Source organism: Entelurus aequoreus, linkage group LG06 (genome assembly GCF_033978785.1).
Source record: "Entelurus aequoreus isolate RoL-2023_Sb linkage group LG06, RoL_Eaeq_v1.1, whole genome shotgun sequence".
NCBI lineage: Eukaryota > Metazoa > Chordata > Actinopteri > Syngnathiformes > Syngnathidae > Entelurus > Entelurus aequoreus.
Window position 1 is genome coordinate 48,198,874 of NC_084736.1, and position 24,138 is coordinate 48,223,011.

Consider the following 24,138-nt stretch of genomic DNA (forward strand, 5'->3'; position numbering starts at 1 on the left):
AGAATTATTCTGACATTTTGACCATAATCTTATTTTTGTTGTGTTTTTATTGTAAACATTCCATAAGGAGGTGCCATATTTAATGCTTGGACAGTGACGTCATTAGTTAGAATTTTCCCTCATCTAACAACATGGGTAGCATTTTAACAGTATAGAAAAATACACAAATAAAACAGGAATAAAATGCATTAAAAATTAAAATAATAAATATATATTAAAAGTATGTACTACCATACCAGGTGTGCGTACACTTTAAAGGCCTACTGAAACCCACTACTACCGACCCCGCAGTCTGATAGTTTATATATCAATGATGACATTTTAACATTGCAACACATGCCAATACGGCCGGGTTAACTTATAAAGAGCAATTTTAAATTTCCCGGGAAACTTCCGGCTGAAAACTTCTAGGTATGATGACGTTTCCGCGTGACGTCAAGGGTTGAAGCGGAAGTATTAGGACACCATTGTATCCCAATACAAACAGCTTTGTTTTCATCGCAAAATTCCACAGCATTGTGGACATCTGTGTTGGTGAATCTTTTGCAATTTCTTTAATGAACAATGAAGACTGCAAAGAAGAAAGCTGTAGGTGGGATCGGTGTATTAGCGGCTGGCTACAGCAACACAACCAGGAGGACTTTGAGTTAGATAGCAGACGCGCTACCGTGAGTACGCAGCTTTCTTCCAAACATTTGATCGCTTGCCCGTACGTGCGTGGCGCTATGTGCATGTCACGTACGTAACTTTGAGGAAATATATGTTTTTTGCCGACTCTGATGGCGGCCGGGTTGTCGTCGAAAGCTACAACGCCCGCCGCCGCGCCGCTGTCCTCACCTTGACTTCCTCCGTCTCCGGGCCGCCGACCGCATCGATGATCGGGTGAAGTCCTTCGTCGCGCCGTCGATCGCTGGAACGCAGGTGAGCACGGGTCGTGATGAGCAGATGAGAGCTGGCGTAGGTGGAGAGCTAATGTTTTTAGCATAGCTCTGTCGAGGTCCCGTAGCTAAGTTAGCTTCAATGACATCGTTAGCAACAGCATTGCTAGGCTTCGCCAGGCGGTACAGCATTAAATAAATAAATGATAAATGGGTAGTACTTGTATAGCGCTTTTCTACCTTCAAGGTACTCAAAGCGCTTTGACAGTATTTCCACATTCACCCATTCACACACTGATGGCGGGAGCTGCCATGCAAGGCGCTAACCAGCAGCCATCAGGAGCAAGGGTGAAGTGTCTTGCCCAAGGACACAACGGATGTGACTAGGATGGTAGAAGGTGGGGATTGAACCCCAGTAACCAGCAACCCTCCGATTGCTGGCACGGCCACTCTACCAACTTCGCCACGCCGTCCCGTGTGGTTACAAGTCCAGAGTTTGGTGGTATTGTTGATTTTCTGTCTATCCTTCCAGTCAAGGGCTTATTTCTTTTGTTTCTATCTGCATTTAAGCACGATGCTATCACGTTAGCTCCGTAGCTAAAGTGCTTCGCCGATGTATTGTCGTGGAGATAAAAGTCACTGTGAATGTCCATTTCGCGTTCTCGACTGTCATTTTCAAGAGGATATAGTATCCGAGGTGGTTTAAAATACAAATCCGTGATCCACAATAGAAAAAGGAGAGAGTGTGGAATCCAATGAGCCCTTGTACCTAAGTTACGGTCAGAGCGAAAAAAGATACGTCCTGCACTGCACTCTAATCCTTCACTCTCACTTTCCTCATCCACGAATCTTTCATCCTGGCTCAAATTAATGGGCTAATCGTCGCTTTCTCGGTCCGAATCGCTCTCGCTGCTGGTGTAAACAATGCAAATGTGAGGAGCCTTTCAACCTGTGACGTCACGCTACTTCCGGTACAGGCAAGGCTTTTTTATCAGCGACTAAAACTTTATCGTCGATGTTCTCTACTAAATCCTTTCAGCAAAAATATGGCAATATCACGAAATTATCAAGTATGACACATAGAACGGATCTGCTATCCCCGTTTAAATAGGACAATTTCATTTCAGTAGGCCTTTAACTACTACTCTTTAGAATTATGGTTCTGAAAAGTGAATCCAAAAAGAAGTAATAATAATATATAATAATAAAAATAATAATTTCAACATATATGTATACACACATATACATATATACTGTACATACCTATATACATACATACATACATACATACATATATGTATGTATATATACTATATTAAAGGGAAACTTCGGTTTTTTTCAACCTGGGCCCTGTTTTCATAATTTTTTCTGTATATGTGAGTGCTGGATAAAACATTTTTTGAGGTCGCGCCAGTATTGAGCAGGGCAGGCAGCCTCCAGCCCAGCTAACGCTCGTACACAGGGCAAATGGCTCTCGTCAAAATTCGGCCTATAAACATGCATTTTTTTCACACTGACAGGCTCAGATAGTTACAATGAGTGTCCGACAACATACTAGAAAGGAGAAATTAACGTATGTCTCTACCTTTAGCTGGAGATCGCTGTATGTTGTGAGCTGTGTCCAAATCTCACCACGCTACAAATCTCGTTCCGAAATCTCGCGATAACTCGCGACAAAACACCGGTGGAAAAACAGTTACCTGACTGAGGTGAAGAGAGATGACTGAAGTGATTTTCTGTTGGATTACCGAAGACTGTTATTTTAGTTTTATAGAAAAGTTTGTTTGTTTGTCTGTCATGGCTGAATTTTTGCCTGATGTGGACGATTTGATTTGTCGCAAGTTATCGCGAGATTTCGGAACGAGATTTGTAGCGTGGTGAGATTTGGACACAGCTCACAACATACAGCGATCTCCAGCTAAAGGTAGAGACATACGTTAATTTCTCCTTTCTAGTATGTTGTCGGACACTCATTGTAACTATCTGAGCCTGTCAGTGTGAAAAAAATGCATGTTTATAGGCCGAATTTTGACGAGAGCCATTTGCCCTGTGTACGAGCGTTAGCTGGGCTGGAGGCTGCCTGCCCTGCTCAATACTGGCGCGACCTCAAAAAATGTTTTATCCAGCACTCACATATACAGAAAAAATTATGAAAACAGGGCCCAGGTTGAAAAAAACCGAAGTTTCCCTTTAAGTATGTATATATGTATATTTATATATATATAAATATATATATATACATATGTATGTGTATATATATATATTAATACGTGTATGTTTGCATATGTATGTATGTATGTATGCATATTTATAAATAAATATATATTGGGAGTGAATTATATTTATATAGCACTTTTCTCTAGTGACTCAAAGCGCTTTTACATTGTGAAACCCAATATCTAAGTTACATTTAAACCAGTGTGGGTGGGACTGGGAGCAGGTGGGTAAAATGTCTTGCCCAAGGACACAACAGCAGAGACTAGGATGGCGGAAGCGGGAATCAAACCTGGAACCCTCAAGTTGCTGGCACGGCCACTCTACCAACCGAGCTATGCCGCCCCAAAATATGTATGTGTATATGTATATATATATTTATATATATATATATATATATATATATATATATATATATATATATATATATATATATATATATATATATATATATATATATATATATATATATTTTTATATATATATATATATATATATTTATATATATATATATATATATATATATATATATATATATATATATATATATATATATATATATATGTGTATGTATACATGTGAATATATGTAATGTGTAAAAATAAATGTATCTTTAAATTTAAAAAGAGTTAATCTAAATGTTAAGTTTCCTTAACTCTGACTCATTCTCTTGTCCAGTTGCCAGTCGGGCGGCACGCAGGTGCAAAGCGAGCAATTGCCGACACCAAACTTGCACGTGCATAAAAAACGGCTCTCAACCGGGAATCGGTTCTCATTGTTCACTTAAAAGAGCAGTTCAAAGGACTCGATTCGTTTGAGAACGTCACACCTCTTACGTAGAACTACACTGCGCTACATTCTCTACCAAAAAATAAGACGATAAAAATAACAATATGTTACCAGTTTTGGATCCTCTGGCATGAAGGGTTGGACCAGGTCCTTGCAGTCTGGTGCAGAAGCATCACAAAATGTGGCGAGGGCCAACAAAAAGGTAAAGGCAGGCACAAGAGTCATGTTGAACTGCCACACCGCTGAGTGTTACTGCCGAACATTGCTCTCTCTCTCGAAAAGAGTGCTTTTTTTTCAAAATGGTTACCGCAAAGGAGTGGAGAAAAGGTGAATTCTGCACAGAGGAATCTTGTTTCTCATCATGTTTTGACCGAGCGCTGAATGAACATGTTGACGCTTGAAAGGACTCTGGGCCAAGTGCCACCATTCGCCAAAAGCTTTTCTGCAGTGTAACAAAAGTTGTTTTCCCAGCAAAGGGTCACCACAATGTTACCCGGCAACAGTCTTTGTGGAAGGTTCTTTTACTAAGGGCTTAGAAAAAATCAACCATTGCACACAAGAAGTGAATAATGTTTTATTTTGTCTATTCAACTCGTTTTTGTTCCGACCTAAACAATTATTGTACAGTACAGTTCAAAGTGTCTTCTTTTTATTCCATGTTTAGTTATTCCCCAGCACAAGGGGACATTTAAGGACACCCTGGGTTAGTAAGACATTTGCTCGTCTGCACGTGCATGTTTCACATTCTAGTTTGCAGAGGTAGGAGTCTCAGTCTTCCTGTTGTCAGGGCACAGGTCTGAAAAGCAAAACACAGGACAATGATGCAAAAGGAAAGTTGGAAGTGCATATAAAAGTGAAAAATGACGTCTCACTTGTGCCCATAAAATAGTACTCATCAGGGAAATTAAGACAGTCCGCTTGCTTCTTGAAGGTCTCCAACTCAGAAGGCCCCAGTTTACCAGTTCGGGCTTAAAAAAATTTAAATAATAACATTATAATGAAATAACTGAAGTAAACTGATATGGTTGATACAATCCCGACCTACAATTAAAATCAAAGCCACAGGCCACATTAAATGGCAACAAGTGATGCACTTCTGCAGCATGACAAAATGATATTGATAATAATAATGATATTGATAATTTCATGAGACAAAATATTGATAAAGTAATCAAATATTAAAATGATGGTTAGCTGATCTACAACTAATCAAAATGTGCAATGACAATTTGGACCTCACAAAAATATTTACTACATTCGGTGTCTACTTACACATCATAAAACATTACATGTACAATTTTCTGTGAAAAAGGGATTACATTTCTGGTCTGGTCTGTCATTTGTTAGCTTCATAGAAAACTAAATTGGATTTTCATGGTTTTTGCATAGCAAAAAAAAACATCTAAAAGTTTTTTGTAATAAATGTATATTTTTTATTTTGTATACTATGTATACAGGTTTATATAAATATACTTTTTAAATAGGATAAAATATAATTGTATATACAATTGTATTTGTTTATTTGATTTGGCAGCTCCTCTCTGAGCTGCCACCTTACCGTGGTAGAGGAGTTTGCGTGTCCCAATGATCCTAGGAGCTATGTTGTCCGGGGGCTTTATGCCCCCTGGTAGGGTCTCCCAAGGCAAACTGGTCCTAGGTGAGGGATCAGACAAAGAGCAGCTCGAAGACCTCAATGAAAGATAAAAACAAGGAACCCAGATTTCCCTCGCCCGGACGCGGGTCACCGGGGCCCCCCTCTGGAGCCAGGCCCGGAGGTGGGGCACGATGGCGAGCGCCTGGTGGCCGGGCCTGTCCCCATGGGGCCCGGCCAGGCACAGCCCGAAGAGGCAACGTGGGTCCCCCCTCCAATGGGCTCACCACCCATAGCAGGGGTCATAGAGGTCGGGTGCGAAGTGAGCTGGGCGGCGGCCGAAGGCAGGGCACTTGGCGGTCCGATCCTCGGCTACAGAAGCTAGCTCTTGGGACGTGGAACGTCACCTCGCTGGGGGGGGAAGGAGCCTGAGCTAGTGCGCAAGGTGGAGAAGTTCCGGCTGGACATAGTCGGACTCACTTCGACGCACAGCAAGGGCTCTGGAACCAGTTCTCTCGAGAGGGGCTGGACTCTCTTCCACTCTGGCGTTGCCGGCAGTGAGAGGCGACGGGCTGGGGTGGCAATTCTTGTTGCCCCCCGGCTCAGAGCCTGCATGTTGGAGTTCAACCCGGTGGACGAGAGGGTAGCTTCCCTCCGCCTTCGGGTGGGGGAACGGGTCCTGACTGTGGTTTGCGCTTACGCGCCAAACCGCAGCTCAGAGTACCCACCCTTTTTGGATTCGCTCGAGGGAGTACTTGAGAGTGCTCCCCCGGGTGATTCCCTCGTTCTACTGGGGGACTTCAACGCTCATGTTGGCAGCGACAGTGAAACCTGGAGAGGCATGATTGGGAAGAATGGCCGCCCGGATCTGAACCAGAGCGGTGTTTTGTTATTGGACTTTTGTGCCCGTCACAGATTGTCCATAACGAACACCATGTTCAAGCATAAGGGTGTCCATATGTGCACTTGGCACCAGGACACCCTAGGCCGCAGTTCCATGATCGACTTTTTAGTTGTGTCGTCGGATTTGCGGCCTCATGTTTTGGACACTCGGGTGAAGAGAGGGGCGGAGCTTTCTACCGATCACCACCTGGTGGTGAGTTGGCTGCGATGGTGGGGGAGGATGCCGGATAGACCTGGCAGGCCCAAACGCATTGTGAGGGTTTGCTGGGAACGTCTGGCACAGTCTCCTGTCAGAGAGAGTTTCAATTCCCACCTTCGGAAGAACTTTGAACATGTCACGAGGGAGGTGCTGGACATTGAGTCCGAATGGACCTTGTTCCGCACCTCTATTGTCGAGGAAGCTGATTGGAGCTATGGCCGCAAGGTAGTTGGTGCCTATCGTGGCAGTAATCCTAGAACCCGTTGGTGGACACCGGCGGTGAGGGATGCCGTCAAGCTGAAGAAGGAGTCCTATCGGGTTCTTTTGGCTCATAGGACTCCTGAGGCAGCGGACAGGTACCGACAGGCCAAGCGGTGTGCGGCTTCAGCGGTCGCAGAGGCAAAAACTCGGACATGGGAGGAGTTCGGGGAAGCCATGGAAAACGACTTCCGGACGGCTTTGAAGCGATTCTGGACCACCATCCGCCGCCTCAGGAAGGGGAAGCAGTGCACTATCAACACCGTGTATGGTGAGGATGGTGTTCTGCTGACCTCGACTGCGGATGTTGTGGATCGGTGGAGGGAATACTTCAAAGACCTCCTCAATCCCACCGACACGTCTTCCTATGAGGAAGCAGTGCCTGGGGAATCTGTGGTGGGCTCTCCTATTTCTGGGGCTGAGGTTGCTGAGGTAGTTAAAAAGCTCCTCGGTGGCAAGGCCCCGGGGGTGGATGAGATCCGCCCGGAGTTCCTTAAGGCTCTGGATGCTGTGGGGCTGTCTTGGTTGACAAGACTCTGCAGCATCGCGTGGACATCGGGGGCGGTACCTCTGGATTGGCAGACCGGGGTGGTGGTTCCTCTCTTTAAGAAGGGGAACCGGAGGGTGTGTTCTAACTATCGTGGGATCACACTCCTCAGCCTTCCCGGTAAGGTCTATTCGGGTGTACTGGAGAGGAGGCTACGCCGGATGGTCGAACCTCGGATTCAGGAGGAACAGTGTGGTTTTCGTCCTGGTCGTGGAACTGTGGACCAGCTCTATACTCTCGGCAGGGTCCTTGAGGGTGCATGGGAGTTTGCCCAACTAGTCTACATGTGTTTTGTGGACTTGGAGAAGGCATTCGACCGTGTCCCTCGGGAAGTCCTGTGGGGAGTGCTCAGAGAGTATGGGGTATCGGACTGTCTGATTGTGGCGGTCCGCTCCCTGTATGATCAGTGCCAGAGTTTGGTCCGCATTGCCGTCAGTAAGTCGGACACGTTTCCAGTGAGGGTTGGACTCCGCCAAGGCTGCCCTTTGTCACTGATTCTGTTCATAACTTTTATGGACAGAATTTCTAGGCGCAGTCAAGGCGTTGAGGGGATGTGGTTTGGTGGCTGCAGGATTAGGTCTGTGCTTTTTGCAGATGATGTGGTCCTGATGGCTTCATCTGGCCAGGATCTTCAGCTCTCACTGGATCGGTTCGCAGCTGAGTGTGAAGCGACTGGGATGAAAATCAGCACCACCAAGTCCGAGTCCATGGTTCTCGCCCGGAAAAGGGTGGAGTGCCATCTCCGGGTTGCGGAGGAGACCCTGCCCCAAGTGAAGGAGTTCAAGTATCTTGGAGTCTTGTTCACGAGTGGGGGGGGAGTGGATCGTGAGATCGACAGGCGGATCGGTGCGGCGTCTTCAGTAATGCGGACGATGTATCAATCCGTTGTGGTGAAGAAGGAGCTGAGCCGGAAGGCAAAGCTCTCAATTTACCGGTTGATCTACGTTCCCATCCTCACCTATGGTCATGAGCTTTGGGTTATGACCGAAAGGACAAGATCACGGGTACAAGCGGCCGAAATGAGTTTCCTCCGCCGGGTGGCGGGGCTCTCCCTTAGAGATAGGGTGAGAAGCTCTGCCATCCGGGGGGAGCTCAGAATCAGAATCAGAATCAGAATAGTTTTATTGCCATTGTTTGAGAACGGGTTCACAAACTAGGAATTTTTCTTGGTGCAAACGTGCGACATAAAACACATATAGCTCAAAGTAAAGCCGCTGCTCCTCCGCATCGAGAGGAGCCAGTTGAGGTGGTTCGGGCATCTGGTCAGGATGCCACCCGAACGCCTCCCTAGGGAGGTGTTTAGGGCACGTCCGACCGGTAGGAGGCCACGGGGAAGACCCAGGACACGTTGGGAAGACTATGTCTCCCGGCTGGCCTGGGAACGCCTCGGGATCCCCCGGGAAGAGCTGGACGAAGTGGCTGGGGAGAGGGAAGTCCGGGTTTCCCTGCTTAGGCTGCTGCCCCCGCGACCCGACCTCGGATAAGCGGAAGAAGATGGATGGATGGATGGATATTTGATTAATATTTGCATAACAGAAAAAGTCTAGTTTATTAATATAAAATAAAAATATTATACAGTATATGTTTAATATGTATAAAACATTGTATATTATGTTTAATATAATATTTAATATATATCAAACATTATTTATATTATTTTTTATTTTATGTTATTAAAATGAAAATTATTATATATTATGCTTAATATATATTAAATGTTATCTATCCATCCATCCATTTTCCCGACGCTTATCCGAGTCCGGGTCGCGGGGGCAGTAGTCTAAGCAGAGATGCCCAGACTCCCCTGTCATCGGCCACCTCCTTTAGTTCCACAGGGGGGGCACCAAGGTGTTCCCAGGCCAGCTGTGAGACATAGTCCCTCCAATGTGTCCTCGGTCTGCCCTGAGACCTCCTCCTGGCTGGACATGCCCGAAACACCTCACCGGGGAGGCGTCCAGGAGGCATCCATTGTTGATGCCCGATACATTGCAGCTGGCTCCCCTCGACATGAAGGAGCAGCGACTCTACTTTGAGTCTCTCCCGGATGACCGAGCTCCTCACCCTATCTCTGAGGGTGATCCCAGACATCCTGTGGAGGAAACTCATTTCTGCCGCTTGTATTGGCGATACTGTCCTTTCGGTCATTACCCAAAGCTTGTGACCATAGGTGAGGATAGGAATGTAGACTGACCGGTAAATCGAGAGTTTCGCCTTCTGGCTCAGCTTCTATTTCACTGCAGACGCTGCACCAATCCGTCTGTCAATCACGCGTTCCATTCTTCCTGAACTTGTGAACGAGACCCCAAGATAATTGAACTCCTCCACTTGAGGCAGAACTTCACTCCCGACCCGGGGATTGCAGTCCACCTTTTTGCGACTGAGAAGTATGGCCTCAGATTTAGAGGTGCTAATACTCATCCCAGCAGCTTCACACTCGGCTGCAAACGGACCTAGTGAATGCTGAATGTCCCAGCCTGACGAAGCCAACAAGACCACGTCATCTGCAAAAAGCAGCAATGCGATCCTCTGGCCACCAAACTGGAAACCCTCCACACCCTGACTGCACCTAGAAATTCTGTCCATAAAGATAATGAACTGGACCGGTGACAAAGGGCAGCCCTGGCAGAGTCCAACGTCCACTGGAAACATGTCTGACTTACTACCGGCATGCGAACCAGACACCTGCTCCTCTTGTACAGGGACCGAATGGCCCATAACAATGGACCCTGGATCCCGTACAACTGGAGCACCCCCCACAGGACACCGCGGGAGACACGATCGAATGCCTTTTCCAAATCCACAAAACATGTGGACTGGTTGAGCAAACTCCCATGCCCACTCCAGTACCCTAACGAGGGTATAAATCTGATCCTTTGTTCCACGACCAGGGCGAAAACCACATTGTTCCTCCTGAATCCAAGGATCGACGAATGGCCGCACTCTCCTCTCCAGCACCCTGGAATAGACTTTCCCCGGTAGGCTGAGAAGTGTGATCCCTCTATAATTGGAACCCACCCCAGATCCCCCTTATTGAAAAGGGGGACCACCACCCCGGTTTGCCAGTCCAGAGGTATTTCGGTGGTTGCCGCCATGACAGGCACCAACCGCCTTGCGACCACAGCTCTGATCATCAGCAGCAGCAATGAAGGCCCATTTCGGACTGAATTTCCCCCACCTCCATCGCAATGTAGTTGAAGCTCTACCGGAGGTGCGAGTTGAAGATCTGGCGGACGGGAGCCTCTGCCAAACGTTCCCAGCTTACCCTCACTGAACGTTTGGGCCTGCCGCGTCTGTCCGGCATGCTCCCCTGCCCCCTGATCAACTCACCACCAGGTGGTGATCAGTTGACAGCTCAGCCCCTCTCTTCACCTGAGTATCCTAGACATGTGGTGGCATATCTGATAAAACAACTACAAAATCAATCATCGACCTGCAGCATAGTGTGTCCTGGTGCCACGTGCACTTATGTGTGAACATGATGTTTGTTATGGACAAACTGTGGCTAGCACAGAAATCCAATAACAGAACACCACTATGTTTCAGATCGTGGAGGCCGTTCCTCCCAATCACGCCCCTCACACCCAGTAGAACGACAGAGTCCCTGGGGGGGGGATACGACCCTGCAGCACTCCCTCCAGGGTCCACAAGAAGGGGGTATTTAAAAAAAAAAATACTTTTTTTTTTTTTCTTTTACATAAATAAATACAATCATGTGTGCTTATGGACTGTATCTATGCAGACTGTATTGATCTATATTGATATATAATGTATATATTGTGTTTTTTATGTTGATTTCATAAAAATTTTTTTTTATTTTATTTATTTATTTTTTTCTAATTTCTTGTGCGGCCCAGTACCAATCGGTTGGGGACCACTGAGTTATACAACTTAAATTGCTTTATCCATATGTTGTCTCAACGCTTATGCAACTACACTATAGAACTATTTTTCATATATTAATAGTTGGCAAATATGAGCCAAAAATAAATCACCTTTTTTCACTTTATGAGTATAACATAATCTACATTTCATTACAGTTGTACCTATTTTCACTTCTGCGCTTTGTTGACGGTCCCTAAAACGTGTTTTATGTTTGCACATAGAATCCAAATCTCATTGGAGTATTGTGCATTTCCAAATGAAGGTGCAACTCCTCTGTAAATTATGGGGGTTGTTAACGTAGAATAATTGACCTAGTTTCTGCAGTCATGGCTCATAATACTGCACAATAAAAGAAGACGGACATACTAAAGAGGAAAAGATATCGGCCCAAAGATTTGCCGTCCGGCAGGAGTGTGGTGTCTTCGGACAGGAGGCACTCAGCGCAGGTCTCGTAGTACTTGCCCTCGTGATAGGAAGTGTGGTTGTTGATGTTGTCTGCGGAGATATGAAAACAACTCTGATACATTTTCAATATCATTCTTTTAGATCCTCAAGTATTCAGATACAAGAATTGTTATGTTGTTGCTGTTGTACACTAAGAACCAGGGTTGTCTCGATACCAATATTTTGGTACCGGTACTGTATTTCATGTAAATATATTTCAATACTTTTCTAAATAAAGGGGACTACAAAAAATGGCATTATTGGCTTTATTTTAACAAAGTCTTACTGTACATTAAACATATGTTTCTTATTGCAATTGGAGAAAAATGTTGTCCTTAAATAAAATAGTGAACATACTAGACAACCTGTCTTTTATAAGTAAGTAAACAAACAAAGGGTCCTAATTAGTCTGCTGACATATTCAGTAACATATTGTGTTATTTATTATTCTATTATTTTGTCAACATTATGAGGGACCAAACTGTAAAAACTTATTATTAATCTACTTGTTCATTTACTGTAAAGATTGGCTTACTTCCTGTTTCAACATGTTCTATCTACACTTCTGTTAAACTGTAATAACCATTTATTCTTCTGTTGTTTGATACTTTACATTAGTTTTGGATGACACCACAAATTTGGGTATCAATCCGATACCAAGTAGTTACAGGATCATACATTGGTCATAATTTAAGTTCTCATGTGTGCAGGGACATATTTCCTGATTTTATGAAAATAATATGAATAGATTTTGTGACGATAAAAAATATTGATGCAATCATAGTAGTATCGACTAGATTCACTCTTGTACTTGGTATCATTACAGTGGATGTCAGGTGTAGATCCCCCGATTACATTTGTTTACATTGTGTCGCCGGTGAGCTATTGTATCCTCCTACGCATGTTAAGCTTTTCCTCGTCCTGCAGGGATGATACTTGTAAAAAAAATCACTTTATTTGTCGCCATGGAGGCGAGGATTAGTGATTTAAAAGTAGCTAAAACACTGCCAACTGCGGATGGGCGTTAGCCGCTAACTAGCTAGACATGTTTTAAAGTACCTCTTCCTGAGGGCGTTTCAGTGTTGTAGCTTCATCTTTATCTTTAGTTTTTAAGCCAAAATGCGTCCATTCTCCCTTTTCTGTCTACACACTGTGTCTGCTTGTAAGTACTCCGTGATGCCGAACATGCTTTCCTGCTTGTAAAACCAGCAATGTCACGACAAGACGACGACGCGACATCATGCCTGTAAAAAAAAAAATATGGCGAACCGGTACTTTTCAAACAGAGTATAGTAGCCTTTTTGATTCATTAGTAAACTGTACAACCCTACTAAGAACAATAACACATTCCACGTTGAGCTTTAAGAGGTTAAAAAATACAACATTTACCAGTTTCAAATTGTACTGTATTCAGAATACTTCCACTTTAAAGGACTCAAGTGTATGATTTCAGAAAAATTTGGTAAAATCATACTTAAAAAAATGTAGATTAGAACAATTTGTAATCTATAATTATTAGTGGTTTTAGGGACTGAAAAGGACAAGATTGTAGGTAAACATTTTCTACCACCACCTTTTTTTATTTTTGGGAGGGGGGAACTGTCACGACCTTGATGAATGGTGAATCGCTTCCAATCAGAAAAATGCTACAAAACTGACACTTGGCAAGGGTGGAAAATGACCATAAACATATTATTAAAGCAATTCAAGACGTTTTGATGCAAAGAAATGGGAGTATACTCCAACTACTAATGTGTTTTTTTACTTGTCCCAGACAGAAGTGAAGGCAGTAAAACCCACAAAGCAAGTGACGTCCTCTCCAAGGAGGAAACTGAATTTGGTCATCACTCACTGACTGAAAATTATTGTTCATCCAAAACTTATGGTTAGTAATTTGTGTTTCAATGATTTTAAGCCGCGGAAAATAGAACCATTCTACATAATAATTCCCAATATAGCACATATTTTTTGCCAAACCTCTAAAAGTATACACTTTAATGACATATTATTCAGTTTCACATCCATTGAGGTGGTGTAACTTTTGGACCTGTACATGTTATTTGAGGTGACGCTTACAGGTGGCGTTACTGGTCATGCCAGTCACGGTGACGTCAGCTGATCCCTGAAGACATCTACCCTCGTTCCTGAAAGGTGAGACACAGTCGGTGAGATATGGCGATAACGACTCAACGTCAACAAAGGAAAATGGTGCGCTTACAGGCGGTCACCCCAGTAGAGGGAGATGATGTCGCTCCGTGAGGATGCAGACAGTTCAATCCACGATGTGTTCACGACCACCAGGTCGTTCTTCAGGCCCGGCGTGTCCCATGAGCCCACATGGAGGACCCATTTCCCGAAGATCTGGCAACACGTCACCAAAAACACTCATGATGGAACGAAGACAACATAGAGTGCCCCCGGAAGGTATTCACACTTTTTCCACATTTTGTTATGTTACAGCCTTATTCCAAAAGGGAACAAATTCATTTTTGTCTTCAAAGTACCCCGTAGTGACAATGTGATTATTTAATATATTTTTTTCAATTAAGCAAATTTATGGGGAAAAAAAGTCAAAAAAAAAAACGATTCACACCCTTTGCTCAATACTTAGTTGATGCACCTTTGGCAGCAATTACAGCCTTGAGCCTTTTTGAATACGATGCCACAAACTTGGCACACCTATCTTGAGTTAGTTTCGCCCATTCCTCTTTGCAGCACCTCTCAATCTCCATCAGGTTGGATGGGAAGCGTTGGTTTTTATCCAGGATGTCTCTGGACATTGCTGCATTCATCTTTCTCTCTGTCCTGACTACTGAAAACCATCCCCACAGCATGATGCTGCCACCAGCATGCTTCACTGTAGGGATGGTAGTGGCCTGGTGATGAGCGGTGCCTGGTTTCTTCCAAACATGATGCCTGGCATTCACGCCAAAGACTTCAATCTTTGTCTCATCAGACCAGAGAATTTAGTTTCTCATGGTCTTGGAGTCTTTCAGGTGCATCTTGGGAAACTTTTTTACCAAGAAATGGCGTCCGTCTGGCCACTCCACCATAGAGGCCCAATTGGTGGATTGCTGCAGAGATAGTTGTTCTTCTGTAGCTCTGACAGAGTGACTATCAGGATATTGGTCACCTCCCTGACTAGATTAAGATGAATGCAAAAATTTACAGACACATCCTGGATTAAAACCAACACTTCCCATCCAACCTGGTGGAGATTGAAAGGTGCTGCAAAGAGGAATGGGCGGAACTACCTAAAGATAGGTGTGGCATCGTATTCAAAAAGACTCAAGGCTGTAATTGCTGCCAAAGGTGCATCAAGTAAGTATCAAGCAAAGGGTCTGAATACTTATGTACATGTGATTTTTAGTTTTTGTTTTTTCAATAATAATTGTCATAATGGGGTTATTGTCTGTAGGATTTTGAGAACAAAAATATTAATTTGTTATTTTTTGGAAAAGTACTCAAAAAAACTAAAACAGTCGCGTTATATAAACATATTGGCGTTTAAATAGTAAAAAGCCCACAATATCAATCATTCTGAAGGTTGTTGCACAATATATACTTGTTTAAAGTGGAAAACCCTTAGCCTAATAATAGTTAATATTTTACAGTAATTTATTTTTGACTTTTTTTTTCTTACATCAATACGAGTGCATGCTTAAAAGTCCAAAAATGAGTCATATTAAAAAAAACTAGAAAATGTTGCATTGATGCGTCATTTCAACTTATGTAAAATGGCGCATGATGTCATTGAGACATGTTGACGCAATACTCACAGGGCTGTGGTTGTCCAGTAAAAGAGGCTTCACCAGATCTTTGCAGTCATGTTCCGGTGATGCAGCGGCACACAAGGAGGTGAGGGCCAGCAGAACGACGACCAACTGTGCAGACATGACTGAGTGAAGATGGCGCAGCAGCAGACTGATGTCAAGGAGGCCTGCCTGCAAGATACCCCCTCCAAAGATGTGTTGCGTCACAGTGGGCTGCCACCAGGGCACATTGTATCCTGTTGATCTTGTTATATAACGGCGAGCTGGCAGCGTATGAATAGCAGGACCTGTCTGTCTTTTATTCTGGTGACGTGCACACACAGGCAGCATTTAGCAAATTGTTACGAACAAATAATACTAATTAGATATTTTGCACATAGTACTGTTTACTAGCTTACAACTTTGACAATAAAATAGTTTGCATTACTATTATTATTATTGCTTCAGGAAAGGGTTAGGGCTAAAAAAAAAAGAAGCACTCTAAAATACTAACAAACATGTAACTATCATCTGCTTGCAGTGGCGGGCCGTGCGTTTCCCACCTAGGTCTTCAATGATTACCACTAGGTGTGGTGAAATGTGTCCTCTGCAATTGGCCATCCCCTTGTTCACCCCCTGGGAGGTGAGGGGAGCAGTGAGCAGCAGCGTGCGCCACGCTGTCTGGCTAGTTTTTTTCCTTAATGTATAGTCTCTTTCATTTTTAGGCATTTCTAGCAGTGAACTGTTCAATTACGTGCAACTACAGTGATTAATACTAAAGTTATTTAATTGACCGACATGTGACAGGAAACACATCAGTTTGTCTTTTTAATGAGTTGCAACCAAGAAACACAGAACAGAACATATAGAACTGGTCATATCAGAGTATAGTCTGCATACAACACACATCTGTGGTTATTGTTTGCAGTGTTTCATGCAGGAAGTTTGAGGATAAACGTGATGTGAAGGTGACTGTCAGTCTTCGTGGCTAGGAAGTTTTGTTCTAATGTTGACCCTTTTATGGACACAGATCTGGAAGAGAGAGGAGCAATACAGACCATGTGTGATTGCGTCAAAGTAAGACAGAATAGGAAGCATCTTACCTGTGGTGTTTGTAAAGTATAAACCTTTAGTGAAATTGAGGCATGCGGCTTGCTTCTTGACGACCTCCAGGTGGGCGGGATCAAGTGTTCCGGTCTTTGCTGTTGCACACAGAGACTTGTGATCTCACACTGAACTCATTGAAGTCTTTATCAAGCACAGTGTCTTGGAAGTACGCCTAATTTGGGGTGCAGTGAACAGTAAGAGGAAAATGTAGACTCACTTAAGAAGTAGAGGTATCTGCCTTTAATGGGTTCCCCTCCAGGAATCTTCACTGTAATGTCGTCAACGACGAAGAGGCAGTCAGGGCACGACTTTAGGTATTGCTCAGAATGTTCTGCATCAGGTGTGCTAAACTGGGCTGTAAGATGTAAACATTTCTTTTAAAGGTAACGTCATTCGATATGTATCCATGCATCCACAGAGTACTGCTTCCCAGGTTCAGGGTGGTTACTAGTCAATTAATAGTCTCACCAAGAGTTATCAAATCCCATGTTGGTTTCAAGGAATTGAGCTGTGGGTTAGGAGTAATAATACTGTCATTGTGTTTCAGTAGCATAGCACAACCCAGAAGGCACATAACATTGAAACAGTGTTAAGAACTTGTTGAATTAGGTCCTGACATTGAGCAACTCAAACTTAGCGTTGGAATCAGAATCAGAAACATGTTATTAATCGTGGGGGGGAATTCATGAAAGGTGGGAAAAAGGTAAATGCTTGGGAGTGAGTAAAAAAAGGTCAAACTCAGACTGGGGGTTCCAGGCTGAGGGCAGGAAAATAAACTTGATAGCCGTAAGCACACAAACATGTTACAAACCATATGCCCTTTGTCCAGGGTGTAGTGATGGTGTGTCTATAGACTCAAAGTCTTCTTCTGCAGGCATTGCAAGCAAGTCTCAGGTGTTGTTGGATAAGGGAGGGATCTCAGAGCAGCTATCACCGTGATGTCCTTGAGAGGATGTTTTCAGAACAGCCTTCCTCTGTTGTGAGCAGCGTCAAGGCCATTTAAGGGAGTCGAATAATAAAAGATAAAGATTGTTGTTTTCCAAGAGAGCAGACATTTCAATGGCTTGTCTGTTCTAATCGTCCATGCTGGCTCTCAGATTGGTCAATTCTCGCATTTCAGTAAGCCTTTCGGTGATTTGATCCAACTTACAAATCACCAGTCTGTGTTCTCACAGCTCGGCCCATGCCTTCCATTGCGACGAGCAGCCTTTCGGCTCCTTAAACGGCCGAATTTGACGATACACCAAAGCAATGCCCTGCGATCACGGTTCCAAATACATAGATGTCTTCAACGTCCTCAACGGCAAGCACTGAGAGGAACATGAATTTCCATTTCTCCCACGAGTCTCTCGCGTACCTCGCAGCCATCGTTCCATCAGGGCAGCCAGGCTCCCCTGAACCTCTTTTCCTCATTGAGAAGACTTTGTCAATTGAGCCGACAGTCCATCTTATCAATTCCATGTTAGATGTTTAGATTTCGAAGGACAGCGCAGAAAAAGAGGCTCTTAAAAAGTATAGACAAGACAAGACATAGAGAGCAAGCAGGGAGAAACAGAAAGGGAGGGAAATGCGACCGCCTCCACCAAGTGCCAACAAAGAAAACAAAAAAAACAAAACAAGATGCTTTTTTAAAACATTTAATTATTGTTGGGTATTAACATTGATTTAACCAGATTCTCTGAATCTTTTGATGATATTACGGACCGTAGATGGTGAAATCCCTAAATTCCTTGCAATAGCTCGTTGAGAAATGTTGTTCTTAAACTGTTCGAGAATTTGCTCACGCAATTGTTGACAAAGTGGTGACCCTCGCCCCATCCTTGTTTGTGAATGACTGAGCATTTCATGGAAGCTGCTTTTATATCCAATCATGGCACCCACCTGTTCCCAATCAGACTGTTCACCTGTGGGATGTCCCAAATAAGTGTTTGATGAGCATTCCTCAACTTTCTCAGTTTTTTTTGCCAGCTTTTTTGAGACATGTTACAGGCATCAAACTCCAAATGAGCTAATATTTGCAAAAAATAACAACGTTTTCCAGTTCGATCGATAAGTATCTGGTCTTTGCAGTCTATTCAATTGAATATAAGTTTAAAAGGATTTGCAAATCATTGCATTCTGTTTTTATTTACGATTTACACAATGTGCCAACTTCACTGGTTTTTTGGTTTTGTAGTTCTAGGGGGAAAGTAAAAAGTAACTTGACAATAACTCATAATTGCCAACCTTGAGACCTCCGATACCAGGAGGTGGGGGGTGGGGGGTGGGGGGGCGTGGTCGGGGTGGTGCGGGGGGGGGGTTGTGGGCGGGGCGTGGTTGTGGGCGGGGCGTGGTTACGGGCGTGGTTATTAGGGGAGTATATTTACAGCTAGAATTCACCAACTCAAGTATTTCATGTATGTATATATATATATATATATATATATATATATATATATATATATATATATATATATATATATATATATATATATATATATATATATATATATATATATGTATGAAATACTTGACTTTCAGTGAATTCTAGCTATATATATATATATATATATATATATATATATATATATATATATATATATATATATATATATATATATATATATATATATATATATATATATATATATATATATATATATATATGTATGAAATACTTGACTTTCAGTGAATTCTAGCTATATATATATATATATATATATATATATATATATATATATATATATATATATATATATATATATATATATATATTTTAATTTACATACAAATAAAATAAATACTTGAATTTCAGTGTTCCGGAGGCTATCCAGTAGATGGCAGTATTGTCCTGTTTAACTTCTCCGTTCATGACTGAGTATATCATTTCGGCCACCGTGTTCAATGGAGAAGTCTGTTCTACAAAATGTACAGGCAACAAACCCCTTCCCCTTCGAACTGTCCTGGATGAACTGAAAAGAAAAGAAAAATAATGACCGAAAAAGGAATAGGCTGAAGCCAAAGCTTATATTTGCCTATCCTATACCTCCACACTGATTTGCTTTAACATTGAATATGGAACAAGCAACGCTTATATAACTTAATAGTGCAAAATCAACTTTCAAAAAACAAACGAAAAAACATCAATGGCACATTAAATACAATTTAAATAAAATATGTAATGCCTCTTTTCGATTTGCAGCCTTCTGAAGTAAATATCAACATGAACTTTTTCATGAACATGAACAAGCAGGTCTGTCTTTTACATATATAAACAGATATTCTGTCTCCCACCTGTCCAGAAAAGTTCCGTTTTCGCTCTTCCTTTTCGCCATTTTTGGTAGGGGTAACACATTGACACTGACAGTTGTAGAATGAGGCCGCAGCACGTCTGGGAGAGAGGCACGGGGAGGCGGGGTGAGCCGGCTAGCTTTCAGCCGAAGCGTGGCGCAAGAACGCGGATCGCTACTGACACAGAGGAGAGAGCATGGCTGGTGCGCCAAAACAACAACAGAGCATTATGGGATTTGTAGTATTATCACACTTGCCAACCTCGAGACCTCTGAATTCGGGAGATGTGGGGGCGCGCACGGCGGGGTTGTGGTGGGAGGTGGGGGGGGGGGACGTTGGGAGTGGGGTTTGGGGGTAGCGGGGGTGTATATTGTCGCGTCCCGGAAGAGTTAGTACTGCAAAGGGTTCTGGGTATTTGTTCTGTTGTGTTACGGTGGGGATGTTCTCCCGAAATGTGTTTGTCATTCTTGTTTGGTGTGGATTCACAGTGTGGCGCATATTTGTAACAGTATCAAAACATTTTATATGGTCACCGTCAGTATGATCTGTATGGCTGTTGACTACGTATCAGTATGTCTTGCAGCCCTATGCCTTTGAGTGTGTAAAAGCCGCATAAGTAGCGTGACTGGACCGGCACCCCGTTTGTATGGGGGAAAAGCGAACGAGACGACAGGTGGAAGAGGACGCTAGGCATTGCCTTTTAAGGCACGCCTTCAATATAGGTGAGTCTCCCAAGAGTCTCCGGGAAATTGGAAGTATTGGCAAGTATGTTAGCGGTGAATGCGGTGTTACAGCGGCACTGCCGCTGTTTAATACCGGCTGGCCAGATGTAATGTTAATTTGATATTGCCTCAAGGGCCAAATGAAATTACTCGGTGGGCCAGAGTTTGAAACCCATGTCTTAGAATATACTTACACACAACTGCTGTAGTGCTTGTAAAGGTTGAAGTCACATGTTCCGAAGTGCAATTTCCAGCTCTTGTAAAGACAAAGTTAAACCATTACTTTGTGATCCATTTTGTTGAAAAGAAGAAATTAGAGTGAATAAAATGATTACATTTTGTCTTTCCATCTAATGCTGTATGTGTCACTGTTGGGACCAGGTGTAAATTCAACCCAGGAGCTAGTGACGTTTTCATATTCCTTCACAAAATGGTCGTTGTCTGACGTTCCAAGAGTGAAAATCCATTTTCCAGATAGCTATGGACACATAGAGCAACATATTGACAAAGTATGTTTTCAAGGTCAGGGTTCTTTATAAGCCATGAAAAGCAGATACAACTTGGATGAAACATACCAGGCTGCGATCCTCCAAAGGAGCTGTGAGCTCCTCACAGGTGGGATCTGACGCAGCAGTCAGAGAGCAGAGAGCCAGCAGACCTAAACACAAGTGAGCCAACATGATGACAAGTGAACAATAGCTGAGAGCAGGAAGACTGTGCATGGATGCAAGAAAGATGACCTTTTATACAGAAAGAGAACGAGACAAACAAAAAGGTAAACAAAGACTTAGGACCTTGTCCTTGTTTTTAATGTCTGATTGAAAGAATAATGTTTGTTTTGTGTTTAGGTCAAATCAGGGTGCACTCTATCAACGTTAGGTTTTGAATTGAGAGCTGTACCTGAAGGATTTGAAGAGCTACTTGTTGGACATTACCTTAACAGTTTGATTGAATTCATGTTGTATATATGCATATTTAATTTTGATAGTAAGTTTTTTTTTTAATCTTTAAATTAGGGATGTTACCATCAACATTTTGGCCTCGGATTCGATTTTGAGTCCTGATCCTACACTTGAACAATAGATTATAGAACTGAAAATGTTTTAGAGCAAGTAACTAAAGTGAACACAATAACACATTTTCAAACAGTGTACCCTATTATATTTATGATTTGCTAGCATTGTTGTAAATTAGATGATTGTTATCAAGTGTGTGGGATGGAATGCTACCTACTGTACATTTGTTTACAGGTGAACTGCATTTTCTGGGGGATTTTGCCTATTATTCACAATCTCTGTCTGAGATAAGAACAGGTGTCTTTCTCTTTTTTATGCATTCTAATTTGTAAATAAACGCTAGCAAGAGGCAGCTAACCATGCAGGTTTTAGGAGTCAATCTATTCTGCCTATAAAGCCCTCTAAAAACATCCAAAAATCTCCATCAATGTTTTATATACACGCTGTAAATATACGCATAATGTAGTAACCGGTACATTCACAATAACACGTAATTACTCCCGGAACATTTTTTGGGGGGCATATTGGTTTCATAGAGCGCATTGCAACATTTGCCGGAAACAATTAATCATGGCAGACTTCATAAGAGACAACAATGACTAGTTTGGGATAAATGATGATCTACAACCTTCTATTCTTTAGCCTGAATATAAGGATGAGTTACAAGTTTTAGAAGCTGATAATAAGTAGATCCAGCTCTAGTGAAATATCAAGCATCATGTAGCAGTATTGCTAAGTGTTAAACAAGAAATAAAAGCTATGAACATATTAAAACAATCACTGACTGTACTCTGCTCGCACTGAGATGCCGACTGATGGGATGTTTGTATCTTTCAGCACAGGACTTGTGTTCCCCATTTAGATGATGAATGAATCATAACCTTCACTCATCAGGTAGAAAACAAATAGGTGGGACCAAATGAGAATATTGTCTTCCTATATGTCTTCGGGTCTAAACTGAATTTCAAAGTTGACCAATTTCTAATCCAGGGTGTACCCCGCCTACTGCCTGAATGCAGCTGAGATAGGCTCCGCGACCCCGAAAGGGACAAGCGGTAGAAAATGGATGGATGGATGGATGTCCTAAAACTTCTACTATATATGTGAGAGGCATGATTTATAATTTAGCAATAACTTCTACCAGTGACGTGCAGTCAGGGGAGGCAGGTGAGGCGGGGCCTCACCTGCCATCATGGAAAGAAAAAAAATGTAAAAAGAAAAAAAAAAAATTAAATTGTTATATGTATCCAGTGATTATACTATAAAGTTATTTCCCATTTAACTTCACCAGTTTTAGATCATTTTTATTTGCCGTTCAAATACTGAGAAGAGACTTGCGGTGATCAGCAGCCAGTTGAGCCTCACCATGGATTGCGCAATGACTCGGCTAACTGCTGGCCTGCTGTGCAGTGAGACCATATTGCTATCTATAGAATTATATTATACAAACCCCGTTTCCATATGAGTTGGGAAATTGTGTTAGATGTAAATATAAACGGAATACAATGATTTGCAAATCCTTTTTAACCCATATTCAATTGAATGCACTACAAAGACAAGATATTTGATGTTCAAACTCATAAACTTTATTTTTTTTTGCAAATAATAATTAACTTAGAATTTCATGGCTGCAACACGTGCCAAAGTAGTACGGAAAGGGCATGTTCACCACTGTGTTACATGGCCTTTCCTTTTAACAACACTCAGTAAACGTTTGGGAACTGAGGAGACACATTTTTTAAGCTTCTCAGGTGGAATTATTTCCCATTCTTGCTTGATGTACAGCTTAAGTTGTTCAACAGTCCGGGGGTCTCCGTTGTGGTATTTTAGGCTTCATAATGCGCCACACATTTTCAATGGGAGACAGGTCTGGACTACAGGCAGGCCAGTCTAGTACCCGCACTCTTTTACCATGAAGCCACAATGATGTAACACGTGACTTGGCATTGTCTTGCTGAAATAAGCAGGGGCGTCCATGGTAACGTTGTTTGGATACCTGTATGTACCTTTCAGCATTAATGGTGCCTTCACAGATGTGTAAGTTACCCATGTCTTGGGCACTAATACACACCCATACCATCACAGATGCTGGCTTTTCAACTTTGCGCCTATAACAATCCGGATGGTTCTTTTCCTCTTTGGTCCGAAGGACACGACGTCCACAGTTTGAATTTGAAATGTGGACTCGTCAGACCACAGAACACTTTTCCACTTTGTATCAGTCCATCTTAGATAAGCTCAGGCCCAGCGAAGCCGACGGCGTTTCTGGGTGTTGTTGATAAACGGTTTTCGCCTTGCATAGGAGAGTTTTAACTTGCACTTACAGATGTACGGACCAACTGTAGTTACTGACAGTGGGTTTCTGAAGTGTTCCTGAGCCCATGTGGTGATATCCTTTACACACTGATGTCGCTTGTTGATGCAGTACAGCCTGAGGGATCGAAGGTCACAGGCTTAGCTGCTTACGTGCAGTGATTTCTCCAGATTCTCTGAACCCTTTGATGATATTACGGACCGTAGATGGTGAAATCCCTAAATTCCTTACAATAGCTGGTTGAGAAAGGTT

The 24,138-nt window shown here is 42.7% G+C and overlaps 2 protein-coding genes across 2 annotated transcripts; both read right to left on the reverse strand.

Moving 5' to 3' along the window:
* Nucleotides 1-4,439: 4,439 nt before the first annotated feature.
* LOC133652307 (uncharacterized) lies at nucleotides 4,440-15,823 on the reverse strand. The gene is made up of 6 exons (XM_062050910.1): nucleotides 15,485-15,823; nucleotides 13,924-14,066; nucleotides 13,782-13,849; nucleotides 11,628-11,756; nucleotides 4,754-4,849; nucleotides 4,440-4,677 (listed from the first exon to the last, which is right to left on the reverse strand). The coding sequence occupies exons 1-6, from the start codon at nucleotides 15,806-15,808 to the stop codon at nucleotides 4,628-4,630; spliced, it is 810 nt and encodes a 269-aa protein (XP_061906894.1). The 5' UTR covers nucleotides 15,809-15,823; the 3' UTR covers nucleotides 4,440-4,627.
* A 449-nt stretch (nucleotides 15,824-16,272) lies between these two features.
* LOC133652310 (uncharacterized) lies at nucleotides 16,273-21,299 on the reverse strand. Its single transcript, XM_062050914.1, has 6 exons — nucleotides 21,132-21,299; nucleotides 20,892-21,034; nucleotides 20,751-20,812; nucleotides 16,782-16,919; nucleotides 16,561-16,659; nucleotides 16,273-16,489 (listed from the first exon to the last, which is right to left on the reverse strand). Exons 1-6 carry the CDS (start codon nucleotides 21,276-21,278, stop codon nucleotides 16,476-16,478), a joined length of 603 nt encoding a protein of 200 aa, XP_061906898.1. The 5' UTR covers nucleotides 21,279-21,299; the 3' UTR covers nucleotides 16,273-16,475.
* Nucleotides 21,300-24,138: the final 2,839 nt, after the last annotated feature.

Coding starts and splice junctions, on each gene's coding strand:
- LOC133652310 (XM_062050914.1), bottom strand. CDS start 21,278: ATGCACAGTCTTCCTGCTCTCAGCTATTGTTCACTTGTCATCATGTTG. Junction 21,035..21,131: donor CTTTGGAGGATCGCAGCCTG/GTATGTTTCATC, acceptor ATGTGTCCATAG/CTATCTGGAAAATGGATTTT. Junction 16,660..16,781: donor CAGATACCTCTACTTCTTAA/GTGAGTCTACAT, acceptor TGTGTGCAACAG/CAAAGACCGGAACACTTGAT.
- LOC133652307 (XM_062050910.1), bottom strand. CDS start 15,808: ATGCTGCCTGTGTGTGCACGTCACCAGAATAAAAGACAGACAGGTCCT. Junction 11,757..13,781: donor CATGACCAGTAACGCCACCT/GTAAGCGTCACC, acceptor ATATCTCCGCAG/ACAACATCAACAACCACACT. Junction 4,850..11,627: donor CCGATATCTTTTCCTCTTTA/GTATGTCCGTCT, acceptor AATTTTTTTAAG/CCCGAACTGGTAAACTGGGG.